At 44.4% G+C, this 16169-nt stretch overlaps 1 protein-coding gene and 1 long non-coding RNA gene across 12 annotated transcripts in view; both read right to left on the bottom strand.

Moving 5' to 3' along the window:
* FMNL2 (formin like 2) overlaps window positions 1-11173 on the bottom strand; it is a 318205-nt gene extending 307032 nt beyond the window's left edge. For 7 of the 11 annotated variants that reach the window (XR_635420.4, XM_009182240.2, XM_009182238.2 and 4 more), the window contains exon 1: window positions 10562-11173. Coding sequence is in view for 10 of the 11 variants with exons in the window: in XM_009182240.2 (XP_009180504.2) it covers window positions 10562-10678 (117 nt within the window). In the remaining variant the exon portion in view is untranslated. The remainder of the gene's footprint in view (window positions 1-10561) is intronic. The other 4 variants (XM_009182243.3, XM_009182245.3, XM_021923624.2 and 1 more) reach the window with 2 other exon arrangements.
* Window positions 11174-13992: 2819 nt separating this feature from the next.
* Window positions 13993-14932, bottom strand: LOC108581286. Its single transcript, XR_001893260.2, has 2 exons — window positions 14638-14932; window positions 13993-14374 (listed from the first exon to the last, which is right to left on the bottom strand). It is a non-coding gene; the product is annotated as an uncharacterized LOC108581286 (long non-coding RNA).
* Window positions 14933-16169: the final 1237 nt, after the last annotated feature.

Raw genomic sequence — 16169 nt, 5'->3', positions numbered from 1 at the left:
AGAAGAAAAAAGTATAGGTGTTTAATGTTAAAGAATTGTTTAATGAGAAATGAGACCTGGTAAATTCACAAATGATCTGGAGATTTCTTTTTTTTTTTTTTTTTTTTTTGAGACAGAGTCTGGCTCTGTCACCCAGGCTGAAGTGCAGTGGCCGGATCTCGGCTCACTGCAAGCTCCGCCTCCCGGGTTTACGCCATTCTTCTGCCTCAGCCTCCCGAGTAGCTGGGACTACAGGCGCCCGCCACCTCACCCGGCTAGTTTTTTGTATTTTTTTAATAGAGACGGGGTTTCACTGTGTTAGCCAGGATGGTCTCGATCTCCTGACCTCGTGATCCACCCGTCTCGGCCTCCCAAAGTGCTGGGATTACAGGCTTGAGCCACCACGCCCAGCCCAATCTGGAGATTTCTAAGCCAAATAATGCTTTCCAAAAAGCGGACCCTGAGAACCAAACCAAACATTCTGCTATAAAAGGCCATTGGAGGGTCTAAACACTGGCAAGGGGAAGGGCTGCACAAGCCCAGGAGGCCACACAGTTCTAAATGGCCTCTCCAGGTTCACATCTGGATGGCCGAATTATTTGGCAGTAGAGTGACTTTATGGTAAGGCCCAAGGAATCCAAGTTTATGGCATCCTGGTCCCAAGACATTTGGCTTCCTAGGTTCACCAGTCAGAAGTCCTTGGGAATAAAGAACCCTGATTAGTCAAGATACTCCATTGTCACCAAAGAGAAAATTTCTTCGGAAGAACAACAAAGCTGACCATATCAGGGAATGAAAGGGCCAGAACTGAACCTAACAAAGCTATTCACCCAATTCACTGCCTTTGCATTTCAGGTCTCTAGCTTTCACAACTAAGACAGTCAGCAGTACTGAACTCACTGGCCAAAACTGAGTGTTGCCATGGTGCAAATCTGATCATGACATATCCAACTTCTCCTGCTATTAGTTATCATACTGCTTCCTTCTATGTCAATAAAAAAAAAAAGTTATTCCTTTTTTATTCAACTTATTCAATGAGGGCAGATGAGACTATTTTTAATCTTTCTGCCACTGTAAAATTGTCATCTTCTTTACCTTCCCCACCAAAATAAAACTATTACCCTTTACTATTCCCATCTAAATCCATACCTTCTCTTGCCCTGTTCCCTATTACTAGAAAGTTTTATCTAATCATAAATCAACCACCTACAGTTCCTTATAAGATTGATTTATATTTCTAAATGAAAACAAAACAATAATTGCTACTATCCTCTCAGTTCCAGAAAACCACATATCCTGTCCTCAAACCCCAAACCACAAATGCTAAAAATTATGAATAAGAGGAATGTCTATTTGCTTATGTTATAATGAATAAAGAAATAACTAGAGTCTTGCATTGAGAACAATCAGCTCATTCTTGACCTAGCATCCTATTTATCTTTCTATTCTCAAGGCTAATTGCTTATATAAGCATGCCAATTTGCCTTGATTATAGGATTCTTAATAAATGAATGTTGTTTACATTTCACAAGTGTATTTGAATTTCACTACAGGAAGCCAAGCTCATCAAGTCTTTGTAAGTGGTAAAACCAGAGATCAAAGCAAAAGGCCTGCATTGAACCAACAAACAATTAGGCTGCAGAATAGAGGCCTAAGCAAAAATGCAATTGATTTATTGATTGTTCTACTCCAGAAGTATACCTCTACGTCACTGCTCAATCTTATATATTATGTATAGAATTTTCTCACAAATGTTCATTATGATAATTTGGTGGACATTTCTTAAACAGTTAAATAAAGTCTACCATTCAACAGGATTTGATCCTTTTCTTCTGTATTTTTTCATCTCACAGCTTTTAGTCGAATCGAATGTCTAGTTTAACTCTTCTCAACCTTCTCAGTTTTGCCTAATCTCTCCAACTTTTTTTTAACTTCTTAAACAAGCCCTCTTCTGTTACACTCACTATCTTGTTTTCTGCTGGTTTTAACTCATATGCTTGGTCCTTGTGTTAGGAAGAAAAAGGGGAAAAACATCTAGCACAGTGGCTATCAACCTTGGCTGCACATTCAAACCTCCTAGGGAGCTTCTTTTAAAAAATGATACCCAGGTCACATTCCAGACAAATTTATCAGAATTTCTGGGAGTGGCACCCAGGCAAATGTGGGTTTGTTTTTTGTTGTTGTTTTGGTTTTTTTTTTTTTTTTTTTTAAAGAGACAGTTTTGCACTGTTGCCCAGACTGGAATGCAGTGGCGTGAATCACAGCTCACTGCAACCTCAAATTTCTGGGCTCAAGCAATCCTCCTGCTTCAGCCTCCCAGGTAAGCTGGGACTAAGGCGTGCATCACCACATCTGGCTAATTTTCATTAGTAGTAGAGATAGGTCTTGCTATGTTGCTCCAGGCTGGTCTAGGACTCCTGGCCTCTAGCGATCCTCCTGTCTTGGCCTCCCAAAGTACTGGGATTACAGGCATGAGCCACTGTACCTGGCCCACTTGTACTTTTTGAAGCTCCCCAAGTGATGTCAATGCACAACCAAGTTTGAGAACCACTACTTTAAGTTACCAATACCCTTATCCTACCTTAAATAAGGTGTTCTGCCAAACTTCCACAGAGAGAAAAAAAAACAAGGAAAGGAAGTCAGGTCCCTGAGCAAACCCTCAATCAAGGCAGGACTTGAGACTAGTGAGATGTGTTATTTAAAAGCACCATCAGTCACACTTTAGTGTCCCAGCACCAGGCACAAGGTCAAAAATGTGAACTATTTAAACTGGCTGTGGTGGCTCATGCCTGTAATCCTAGCACTTTGAGAGGCCAAAGCGGGTGGATCATTTGAGGTCAGGAGTTCAAGACCAGCCTGGCCAACATGGTGAAACCCCACCTCTACTAAAAGTACAAAAACTAGCCGGGCGTGGTGGTGCATGCCTGTAATCCCAGCTACTCAGGAGGCTGAAGCAGGAGGATTGCTTGAACCCAGGAGGCAGAGGTTGCGGTGAGCTGAGATCATGTCACTGTACACCAGCCTGGGTGACAGAAAGAGAATCCGTCTCAAAAAAAAAAAAAAAAAATGAACTATTTGATATTTGACATCATTCCCAAAATGATGAAGAAATAAGTCAGGTGAGATTACAGAAGTCAGTCTAGTGAGATTACTTCTGGACATAACAGGGTCTAAACACCTCAAGGCTTTCAGCTTCTGTGGCAATGTAGTTATAGGGGCTTACAAATGCCTCAGAACTTCTGCAAAGAAAAAAGTGGACTAAGGTTACATGTGAAACAAGAGTCACCAAAGTCAGTTACAGGCTACACAAGAACACTGAAGATCATGGAATCACAGAAACTATAGGAAGTTTGTCCTAGAAACTATACAAGACTAGAAATCATACAGAGTTTGTGTTAAGTGCCTACCAGTGAACACTGATGGTCATGTTTTTCTGTTTGTTTTTTAAGAGAGTGAAAAGAAAGTACATTTTTATGTGTCAACATTGAACATCATCATACCTGGTAAACAGGGCTAAGTGTTGCCCAATTTCAGAATTCCAAGCCCGTCTGGTCCACATCTGCGGGCCTTGGTTGAAATCCCAGTTCAAGAGGCAGCTCTCCAACCTAACAGCTCTTCCCTTAGACAATGCTTCCAAATTATATCCTATCAGTTGGAAACTGCATAGTCCTTGCCGTTATGTTGAAAGACAGGTTTCTGGAAAGGAGGAGTGGGTCACTGGGAAAGAGCGAGGAAGATCACCCTGCAGTATGAACAGCTGGAATTCTAAAGGGAAGACAAGAAATGAGCTATCTCTGTCCCCAGTGTTCAAGTAGGTGAGAACTAAGAAGGTACATGAAGGCTCTCTAAGGAACCATGACTCCAAAGCCTGGGGACACACTTCTTGTTATCTGCAGGATGGGGTGGCACTCCATAAAGAGTTGCTCTACAAGACGAGATCTGCCAAGCAACCGTATAGCTTGTAACTCACATTCCCTCCTAAGCTCCTCTAGGCTGTTCCTTCTAAGGATTCAATGCTGTGCTCCTAAAAGGATTCCAGTTACAGCGCCCTCTTGCAAAGGAGGGGCAATCATCCATAATCAGTGCTTCTTGTATTATCTGCTTTTTTGACATCTATTACTTGCTTAAACCTGAGGGCTAGAGAGCCCACTTTACCTTGTCCCTATTCCCCAAGCTCTAAATATGAAAAGAAGAGCACTGTTCATTAAGACCAAACCCTTTAGGCAACAGTTCTCATAGAGTCAAATGAATTTCCAGAACAAACATCAGCACATACTTATCCTTTTCTTCTTTGAGCCCAAGAAGGACCTACCAGGAGATCTTCCCCCACTCTCAGGGGCTATAATTCTATGTCTAGAACCTGCAAGTGGCAGACTCACCTCAAAGAGGGTAACTTTCAAGCCAATAATGTACTTTCTATCGTCTTGGGCTGGAAAGGGCCTTCCAGTCACCAGTGTTTTTCACACAGATTATCTGAATAACTTTAATGGAGAACGCACCATCCATTTTCAACAACTCTATGTGTTAGAATATTTTTCCCTATGCTCATATGACTTTCAGTCACTGATCCTGGGGAATTCTACTCTTTAGACCACACAGAACACCCCTACACACATTTCCACCTGAAAGCTCTTCAAAAGCCAGCGTCAACTAATGAATCACAATGTATTATGTTCTGGAAATTTTATGCTTTCGAGTGTTATGATTTCCATCATCTCACGACTATACTAACAATTGTGCCAAATTCTATTCCTACTCACAAAGGAGGAAAACCAAGGGCCAGAGGAAAGAGTTTAACTTGTCCAAGTTGGTGCAGCAAATATGATTCTAGAAACTAGGTCTCCTGCCTCCCAGGCCAATGCTAAATGAGAGGCCACAAGCAAAAGTACTTCTTATCACTTAGGGATTTAAGGCCACGCATACCATCGCTCCCCAAATTTCATCACTTTACACTGTTGCCAGTCTCTTCCTGGAGCCAAATATTTGCATTTGATCAACTTCTATCCTAGACACCCCAATATATTGTCACAGTTTTTACTGGTATTATTAGGAGGAAAAAATGTATCCTGATAATGATACAGCCCTAACCATATATTCCCACTTAGGAGAATAAAACAGCTCAGGGAGTTACTGCCTAGGGTGAAACTGTAATGGCTCAACGTGACAACACTCCACCGCCCCTCTCCCATACTCTCTTTCCCTCACAACAGGAGAAAGAATGTGAGAAAACAAATCAGCAGCATCCGATGGCCTCACTACACTCCCACCCACCCATCTGCTCAACAGACTTCATGGCAAGTGTTCTCCTTGAAGTGGCTGAAAGGGAGCAACGCCTTGCAGCGGGAAATAAACTTAAACGCTAAAACTTGACCTTCCAGTGGGGCACAGTGGTTCATGTCTGTAATCCTAGCACTTTGGTAGGCTGAGGCAGGTGGATCACAAGGTCAGGAGTTCAAGACCAGCGTGGCCAAGATGCTGAAACCCCATCTCTACTAAAAATACAAAAATTAGCCGGGCATGGTAGCACACACCTGTAATCCCAGCTACTCAGGAGGCTGAGGCAGGAGAATTGCTTGAACCCGGGCGGCAGAGGTTGCAGTGAGCCAATATTGCACCACTGCATTCCAGCCTGGGTGACAGAGCAAGACTCCATCTCAAGAAAAAAAAAAAACAAACACAACTTGACCTTCCTTTCCTTTTCACAGGTAATTATATATGGAGTATATGCGTTGCATTGACAGGTTGTCTATTCCTTCTGATTTGGAGAACAAACTTTTCAACCAAGGTATTTCAAATCTGCCTTGAAAAGAAAAACTGAAGAGTACCTTTTTGGGCCAGATCAATTTTTAACTCCATGCTTGAAAATAGAAGAGCACAGTGAAGATGCCAAAAGGCTTGACATCTAAAGAGAAGAAACTTCAAATGCACCTCACTTCAGTGACTTCTGAAGAATTTCTGCCAACTTTATCCAGTCAGAAATTTGCACTAACCAGACAGGAAGTTTTTACTGCTAGTCCCAGGCCCTTTTTTTCTTCCCAGTTCTAAGCCTAAGGAAGCATAATATGAAGGAAAGGCCAGAGGGAGCAGGGAACAGATCCAAATCTCTGCTGAAAGACCAGATCAGTTATTTAATAACTGTACAATTTTAGGCAACTTAGGTAATCTTTTTCTTTTTTGAGACGTGGTCTCACTTTGTCACCCAGGCTGGAATACAATGGTACGAACATGGCTCACTTCAGCCTCGACCCCCAGGACTTAAATGATCCTCCCACCTCAGTCTCTTGTGTAGCTGGGACTACAGGTGCAAGCCACCACACCTGGCTAATCTTTGTTTTCTTTTTTCATAGAGACAGGATCTCACTATGTTGCCCAGGCTGGTCTCAAATTCCTGGGCTCAAGCGATCCTCTCACCTCAGCCTCCCAAAGTGCTGGGATTATAGGTGTGAGCCACCGTGCCCAGCTTAGATAATCATTATTTATGCATCTATAATGTTGCTGATAGCATTAGTTACTATGAGCATTAAATGAGAACAGGTAAAAGGCCTACTCATAGTAGATACTCAGAAAATGTTCCCACTCCTTCTTAAAACAAAATGACCACATTCAATCTCAGGGCAAGGGGGAAAAGAATGAGAAGGAAATGGACTCAAATTAATCAGATACCAAAGCAGTTCCTGATACCAAATATAAGATAATACTGCCCTAAACCATTACTTCCTAATAATTTTAAATCTGTTTGCAGTGCTGCCTGATACCTGATATTGCATAAGATACAGCAGATAAGACAGAGACTTAAAAATTGTCCTTTCCTCTGAAACTCAACAAAAGAATTTTTAGGATAGCTCTTCAACAAAGGCATCCAAGGGTGTGCCTTTTAAGTTGTAAACAGTGACTGCAAGCCAAAAATGAGTGAATATTATGGAGTGTCTAATGTAGAAAGAGGTATTCTCAGACAAAAACCATCAGTTGTTCACCACATCCACCAAGAACCACCTTCTTATCATCATCTTTAAAAATAAAGGACATGGGAGTATTTGTGGGTGTGTGTATGTAACCCAGGGATGTCCAATGTTTTGGCTTCCCTGGACCACATCGGAAGAAGAACTGTCTTGGGCCACACATAAAATACATTAACACTAACAACAGCTGATGAGCTTTAAAAAAAAATCACGAAATAAATCTCATGTTTTAAGAAAGTTTACGAATTTGTGTTGGGCCCATGCAGCCCACAGGCAGTGGGTTGACAAGCTTGATGTAACCCCCAAAATTAGACAATGGTTAACAAATACAATGGAGGGCCACATGGCTATTATAGATGTGAAGAATCCCCCCAAAAACACAGGCTAATATTACCTATGAAACATATACATCCTTACATCAAAGAACAAAGATAGAAGTACGTGGCTGACTTTATAATTTATGAAACACTTCCATATAAATTATACATAGGTTAGAGTATAACAGAAACACTGCACATACACACACACAAAGGTACATGTATCTCACCTTCCAGCTCTACCTGAAAGGTCAGTAGAGGGAAGCAAATGGTTAAATGTATACACTAAGACAGTAATCTTTTCCCTTAAACAGAAGTTTTATAACTATTACTATAATGATACTGAAGATGCCTATCCTTGGGAGGATTAAACTCCTAAGACTGGGATCCAATTTTTGCTAGTCACGAACTCATTTTTTTCATTAAAAAGATTACTTTTCAAAGTTCACCCCTCTACTGTAAATTCATTAGTCTTTTATTCTCTCATTTCCATTCATGCCCACCAATTTTTTATATTCACACAATTTAACCCATATAAACTGATGGGGAGGGAGGGGATAGTTACTGAGTAGGTTTGTTCTCTCTTAAGGCTTTCCTAACAAGAAATAAAATAGACTTCTGTCATTTTAATTTTTATTTACTTCTGCCTGAGGCCTTAAATATTCTAGAGCTGGAGGTTGGGAGGAATTGTTTTCCTAGCTTGAAAAAGTCTGTTAATTATTGATGTAAGCCATACTTACAATGAGGTGCTTGGACACTTTTCTGTACAGTATTACTATCTGGTTTTCCTCCCAAAACACCCGTATGATCTTTATTATACAAGAAAGTTGAACTGGTATCAATAACGCCAACACAATTTCCATTGTCCTCCACATACATACTTAAAAATCTGCCACCTAAAACTTGTCCTTCAAGCTTGATGTCGAGAACTAAATGGTTTGAACTGATTTCTTAAGCAACTCGTAAAGAAAAGCAAAGTTGAGATTATCACACATACAACTCCAGAAAAAAACCAACAAGAGAAATCACCAACACTGCGCAGTTCTATTGGCTTATGGAGATGATTTGGAAGGTTTCAGCTCCTCTCTCAGATTGTCAAAGAGCAAGCGGCGCTGACTTGGGAGAAGGAACGCATCAACGGTCCAAATGTATCCCTAGGAAGAGTGTTCCCAAGCTGACATGGTCCCCCAAAAACTTTGTCTCTACTCAAAAAAAGGTCAGACTGGTATTGTTTTTGTTTCTTGTTTGAGAGGCTTAGAATATCGTAAACAATTTTAAAAGGAATTGCACCCAGTAACAGTGACACAAAGTAAAGTAGCCACAACAATACTGCCCCAAGAAGCTTGGGATGTACAATCATAATTGTCTACATACTATATTTGCAACTGCTAGCCTTAACAGGAACACAAATCCACCATGTTAATGATGGGACATCATTTTTCTAAAGATTAATTCACACCATGTGTTATTAATCAGCAGGGTAACTGAAAGCTCAAGCAAAAAAAAAAAAAGCTATCTTAGTCAAGCAGAACTTAATTGCATTATTGTTATTATTATGGCTGCTGCACTGGTTTCCCTGTGTCACTGGCTCCTCCACCACAAGTATTCAGACAGACACACACACACACACACACACAGAGCACCACAGCATGGATGGAAAAACAAAAAAGCCAGCGTCAGGCGGAAAAAAAGCCAGAGCCAGCAGGTAAGAACCACATGTCTAGTAGGAAGAGGGTTTTGAAGAAAAACGTTTGTCTCTGGTAAAGCAGGTCAGGTATGCACCCAGGCCGCCTTAAGAATTATGCCTAGGCCGTTTCATTTGAGTGTCCCATCTTGCACAACGGTGGGAGCAGCTGTGGGAGATCACAGGAGATGCAAAGCAACCCAAGCAACCTCATCTATCTCCCCGACGGCCACACCAGAGTTTTCAGGTGGCGGGAGAGAGAGCTCAGTTCTCCTAAAAAGCACACAGCTAACCTGCCATCCAGAACATCATTTCCCATACCAAACCATCCCTTTTTCAAGGCCTGAAGGCAGGCAATTTGAACGTCCTGTCGCTGAGCAGACCTCAGAAAACCGATTTTTGATCTAGAACTCGAGTCCTCTGCCAAAGTTGTAAGTTTTCATGAAAACAAAAGAAGAAAACCCGCAGGCAGGGACAATCGTTGGCTGCCCGGATCACGAGTTTCCCTTGCTGCCTAGTCTTGTAGAGTTTAGAGGTAACCAACTAGGAAAAGAGAAGTGTACAAGTGTGAGGAATAGGAATGCGTCCAATCTCTCCTGTGTCCCTCCCAACATCCCTTAGAAGAGGCTGGGACGATAAAACTGGAAGTCTGGGGACCAACTGCAGTCCAGATCCTGGCTGGGGCAAGCCGCCACACCCTCTGCAGCTCACAGCACAAGCCTCGGCTGGGAGGGGCCCAGACACAGTCCCAGCAGGAAAGGGAGAAAGAGAGGAGTTTTCAGAGTCCTGGATTCGAGGAGCTGGAAAGCTGGGAGAAGCGGAATGCAGCAGGGAGCGGGGGACCTGGCTGGGAGTGCAAGAGGAGAGGAGGGGTCGCCCGTGCAGTCAGGACAGCTCGCAACACGTCCCCGCAAAACTGCACATTTTTGTGGTTTAAGATTTAAGTCTAGAGAGAACGCGCTGAGGTTCTCCCCAGCCTGGGTTTCAGACGCCCCTGCTCCTCTCCAAGGGCCGAGGCGCCGCACTGCTGTGGGTCTCCCCTTTCCCTTTCGGGGAAGCTCCCCTTGGCCAAGCCACGACAACGTCCGCCCTCCAAGTTCGCCTCCGCTCACCGCCCGGCGCGGCGCCTACGGCCGGCCACACGCGCCCCATCTGCCGGGGACTTCGCAGGTCCAGGGCTGGCCGCCCGAGGGATGGTCCGCAGGGGCTCAGGGTTTTTTGTTTTGTTTTGTTTCGTTTAAAAAAAAAAAAAAAAAAAAAAAGCCTAAGCGGCTCGCCGCCTCCTCCTCCCAAGCCCGCGCCACCTTCCCTTCACGCCCACGCCGCACCTCCCGGGCACACGCGCCGTGAGGTGCCTCTCCAGCCAGACAATGGGTTCGGGGCTGGCTGGGCAGCCCGCCTGGAGCCCCCATCCCCATCACGGGACCCCGAGAGGCTGAGCCCGGGGGACTGCCAGGGGGGTGAAGAGGAGTGCTGGGGGGCCACAAAGGGGAAAGTGGGAGCCTACCCCACGGGAATGGAGGCTCGCTCCCGGCACCGGGCGAAGGGGAGGGGAGGGGGTCAGCTGCGCCGCCCGGCCGGGGGCCCCGGGTCCCCGCGCCCGGCCGCCGCCGCGCACTCACCAGCACGATGGCAAATCGCTCCTCCAGTTCACCTGGCTCGGGCATCGGCAGCTTCAAAGGCACGTTGTGCGCCCTGAAATCGGTCTGCTGCGAATCCATGCTCCCCGCGTTGCCCATGTCGGCGGCGCGCCGGGGCCGGGGGCTGCTCCGGGCCCCTAGCGTGCGCGTCGGAAATCAGAACAGCTCCCGGCGGTCGGCTCCCGCCCGCAGGCGCGACCTGCCCGGCTCCCCACCCTCCGCTGCGCCCAGGCGGGAGTGCGGCGCGCACCGCTCCCTAGCAGCGCTCCAAGCCAAGCCGCCCCCCGGCCTCCCTCATGCTCTCCGCCGCCCCAGCGCGGCCCCGGCCTCTTTTCCTCGGGAGGGGTAGTCGGGGCGCTGGGCGCCTATGTGCATGGTGCTCCGCTGGCACACCGCCCCCTGCTAGAGATCGCGGCCCCCGACGCGTGGTTCCTCCTACTCGGCCTTCTGCCGGGCCCGCGGCCGCCTCTGACACTTCCAGCCCTCGCCGGCCACGGCTGCGCCCGATCGGCTAACACCTCCAGCAGACAAATGCAGCTCCGCGCTCCCCTACACAATGCCCCCTCTCGCCCGGCCCCCGCCCCCGGCCCGGCTCCGCCCACTCGCCCCGAGGACTGCCGGGACGCGTAGTTTCTGCCCAAAGTGTCCGCGCGCAGAAACCACGCCCGCTCCAGAGCGCCAGGCCGAGTTGGGGCCATTTGCAGCAAGGGCGATCCGTACGTCTCTGGAGATAGCTTATGTCACTTTTGACCCTCCTCACCCCAACAGTAGAATACCTACATTGTGTATATCATGTTGACACTTGGTAGGCAGGTCTGACCATGACGGAATCCAATCAATGAATGAAGGAATGCATGCCTTCTGATTAAAATTCAGAAAATCGTTGCTGTTTTTAAAAGATCTAGTTCAATAAGGAACTTCAAAAGCATTGGCAAAGTCCTGTTTCATAAACGGGGGGTGGCGGGGGGGGTCCATGGGTGCTTGTTCATTGTTCTTTCTTCCATATATATGTTCTTTGGTGTGATTGAAATGTTCTATAAACAAATGTATAATTTATGGGTATATATAGTCAGCCCCTGGGAACTGGGTAAGGATTCAATTCAGTTAAAAGAAAAAAAAAAAAAAAAAACACCTGTCAAACACCTATTATGTATGGGTTATTGTGTTCCTTGGTGGAAGGAAAAAAAAAAAGAGACTTGCCCTGTACTGGAATACTTGCCAATCTAGCGAAGGAGAAAATTTACACACCCATGTTTCATGTGAGATGGATATAATTATAGAGTGTTCTGGGAGGCTTTGAGATGATCTTTGACTGCAGCTCTCTTATTCCTTCACAGCAGTCTCGAGCAAGGTGTCTTACAGAAAAGATTAGACCTGACTCTGTCCTCTGGGGTGTGTTTCAGACTGTAACAACCCATTCTGAAACCTCGGAAATAGAAATAGCCTTATAAGAGACTTTAGTCAACTGCTCATGTGAATGTTAAGGGCATACATCTGGTTGACTTGTGGCTGAACTTCTGCAGTTAGTCCTTTCTTAGTTTAAAGCAGTGTTTCTTAATCCTAGATGTGTATCAGATTCACTTGGGAAGCTTTTTGTTAAAACTACACACACCTTGAGCTCTGCATATTATCAGAATCTCCTTAAGCCGAGAGCCGGAGCCTGGGCCGGTGTATGTTTAACAAGCTCCCCAGGTGATTTTGATATGCAGGTAATGTTGTTATGCTTTTACTAAATAGCAAGTGTTTCTGGACAAGTTAGTACACCAAGATTCAATCATCAAGGACATTTCATTCATCTTTATAAACTTCAAGATTCTTTAAACATGGCAGACACCCCAAGAACTATTTGCATAATTGACAAGTGACTTTTTCCAAAAGCATATGACACAAATACACACAAATACATCATGTGTGTTCTATTAAACCACTTGGAGTCTTTAAAGAATGGAAAGAGTATAAATAAATTCAACTTAAAATTCTGAATAACTGTAACCTGTATTTCTAAAGTAATGCTGTATCAAAGTTAGTGGCAAATGTGTTACTGATCTGAGAGAAAAGCAGGGAGTTTTAGATATACACACACCCCAAACTAATGAAAATGAGTGAGAAAGAAAGCAGTCTGCACCAGGTGAGACATTTCTGACCCACAAATGTATTTATTTCCTTTGTAATCTCTAGACATATACTTTGGATCTGATTGACTCACAAAATCAGCCCACCCAGAGGGTTGCCCATCTGAATAAAAAGGCTGGAATTCTTTTCTGCAGTTGAGAAAGCCTTTTCGATTACATTTATGGCTCCCTGCGGCTATATTTCTGCCAGAAACCAAGACCTTTTTCTCCCTTTAAGTCTTATCACATCTAGTCTCTCTCATAAGCTCACACTTTGAGGGAAGCCAAGGACAAAGTGTGCAAATCTATGAACCAAAAGAACTTTCCTGCCATTTCAATGTTTGGAATCTCTAATATTTGGCTGTTATTTGTGATTATTAAGAGGAGAAATAAATACTCCATAGGACTGTACAATTTCTATAAGAACTTCCATCAAAATCTTAGGAAATTTTTTGGGGGGAGAAGGCATGGAGGGAAAGAAAAGAAAAGACATTTATATTACCTTAATTGTAGCACTCTTCCCCACAAAATTAAAATCAAGCAATCATTTAAAAATGCATATTCCATTTATTATTATTATTATTATATATGATTTGTTATAACTCATGTGCAAAATATTGGCAAAAAAGAAAATGTCTGGGCCGGGCATAGTGGCTCACACCTGTAAGCTCAGCAGTTTGGGAGGCCTACGTAGGTGGATTGCTTGAGCCCAGGAATTTAAGACCAGCCTGGGCAACATGGAGAAATCTTAGGGTTACTACTCTGTGGCCAAGTTCACTTAGCCTTTCTAAGATACTAAGTGAACTTACCTGCACAGCTGTTCCTTACATTTAGAACCTGAGGAGATACCAGTAAAACTTAGCTCCAATCCCTCAAACAGCTGATCTTGTAGAAGTATCTGTCCTGAATAATGGAAAAGCTTCTTTGAAAGCAATCACACCACTGTAGAGGAATCCCTGATCAAGCCATCCCTGGCATAGCTTCGAAATGCACATAGAAGATAAATGTTCTAACATTTCAGTGTCCATGGAAGCTAAGTACAGTTTTAATAGACATTTTCCTTTTCTTCTTTCTTTTTAAGATAGGACCTTAATCTTGCTCTGCTGCCCAGGCTGGAGTGGAGTGGCACACTTACAGCTCACTGCAGCCTCAACCTCCCAGGCTCAAGTGATCCTTCCACCTCAGCCTCCCTAGCAGCAGCTAGGATGACAGGTGTGTGCCACCATGTCCAGCTAATTTTGCATTTTAAAAACATTTTAAGCCATTAGGTTTTAAAGGTAGTTTTGTTACGTGACATAGATAATAGGTTAAAATATCACTTTATTGTACTTACAATTTGCAAAATATGGTATCTTCTGAGTCAGGGATCAGCACACATTTTCTATAAAGGGACTGATAGTAAAAACTTCAGGCTTTGAGGGCCATATGGTCTATGTCATATCAACTCAACTCCGTCCTTGCAGTGCAAAAGCAGCTATAGACAGTAGGTAAATAAACTGCAAATGGTTTTACTGTGTTCCGATAAAACTATTTATAAAAGTAGGCAGATGAATGGATTTGGTTTACAGGCATAGTTTTCTGAATTCTGTTTGAAGTTGACAGTCTAGAAGAATGTATATAATTCTCATCTCATAGTATGCATCCAGTTATTAATAATTAGCCTCTTTGTTATCTTCAGAAAATTCTGTATGGGAAGAAATATTGCAGGCTTTGTTATAAAGAATATCAAACTGGCACAGTGGCTCACACCTGTAAACCCAACACTTTGGGAGGCCAAGGCAGGAGGATAGCTGGAGGCCAGGAATTTGAGACCAGCCTGGGCAACAGTGAGATCCCATCTCTCTTTCCCATGATTCTTCCCTTAGGGTAGGCCTTCCGCATGCACAGTGCTCTTCTTACCCTGGGGGATTGAGCACACACAGTGTGTTTAGGAAGTTGTATGCATACCTATCTCGGGCTTTCTTTTTTTTTTTTTTTCCAGTGGAGCTGCAAGAAGAGAGATCTCCAGAGATCTTCAGAGGTGGCCATTCCGGTATTCAATGGAGTACAGATCAGTACATGCATGTGAGGAAAAAACCCAAAGCTGGTTATTTAATAATAAAGAGGTGAAGTCATCAGAAGAACATAAAACTCAATAACAGCATTTCAAAATACATGAACTCCAGCCAGGCATGGTAGCTCACGCCTGTAATCCTAGCACTTTGGGAGGCTGAGGAAGGCGGATCACTTGAGGTCAGGTGTTGGAGACCAGGATAACCAACATGGTGAAATCCTATCTCTACTAAAAATGCAAAAATTAGCTCGGCATGGTGGTGCATGCCTATAGTCCCAGCTACTTGGGAGGCTGAACGAGAATCACTTGAACCAGGGAGGTAGAGGTTGTAGCAAGCTGAGATGGTGCCACTGAACTCCAGCCTGGGCGACAAAGCGAGACTGTCTCAAAAGGAAAAAAAAAAACCCAACAACTATGTGTATGTGTCTGTGTGTGTTTGTGTGTGTGTGTGTGTGTGTGTGTGTGTGTTTCTGTTTCTCCGGAGAACTCCAAGGAATACAAAGACTAAATGCTTTCTTCCTAAAATCAGGCATAAGGCAAGAGTATCCAATCTCACCATTTTTATTCAACATTGTCCTAAAGGTTCTGGCCATTTACAGTAAGTTGAGAAAACAAAATAAAATGCATCAGCTTTGGCCCAGGTATGGCGGCTTATGCTTGTGATCCCAGCACTTTGGGAGGCTGAGGCAGGTGGATTGCCTGAGCTCAGGAGTTCAAGACCAGCCTAGGAAACATGGTGAAACCCTGTCTCTATTGAAAAAAGAAAAAGTCCAGGTGTAGTGACTCACGCCTGTAATCCCAGCACTTTGGGAGGCTGAGATGGGTGAATTGCCTGAGGTCAGGAGTTGGAGACCAATCTGGCTAACATGGTGAAACACTGTCTCTACTAAAAATACAAAAATTAGCCGGATTGCCTGAGCTCAGGAGTTCAAGACCAGCCTAGGAAACATGGAGAAACCCTGTCTCTATTGAAAAAAGAAAAAGACCAGGCATGGTGGCTCACGCCTGTAATCCCAGCACTTTGTGAGGCCAAGGTGGGCAGATTGCCTGAGGTCAGGAGTTCGAGACTGAGCCTGTTAATAATATGGTGAAACCCCGCCTCTACTAAAATGCAAGCCGGCACACATGCCTACAGTCCCAGCTGCCCAGAGGCTGGCCAAGGAATTGCTTAGAACTCCTCGGGAGAGGTGGAGGTTGCAGTGAGCCGAGGTCACATCACTGTACTCCAGCCTGGGCGACAGAGCAAGACTCTGTCAAAAAAAAAAAAAAAGGAAAAGGCGCCAGGTAATGGCTCACACCTGTAATCCTGTTAACTTTGAGGAGGCTGGGAGGCGGGTGGATCACCTGAGTTCAGGAGTTTGAGGCCAGCCTGGCCAGCCTGGCCAACATAGTGAAACCCTGTCTCTACCCAAAATACAAAAAAATT

This window comes from Papio anubis, chromosome 10, assembly GCF_008728515.1.
Source record: "Papio anubis isolate 15944 chromosome 10, Panubis1.0, whole genome shotgun sequence".
Taxonomy (NCBI): domain Eukaryota; kingdom Metazoa; phylum Chordata; class Mammalia; order Primates; family Cercopithecidae; genus Papio; species Papio anubis.
This window is presented reverse-complemented; position numbering and strand designations above follow the sequence as displayed.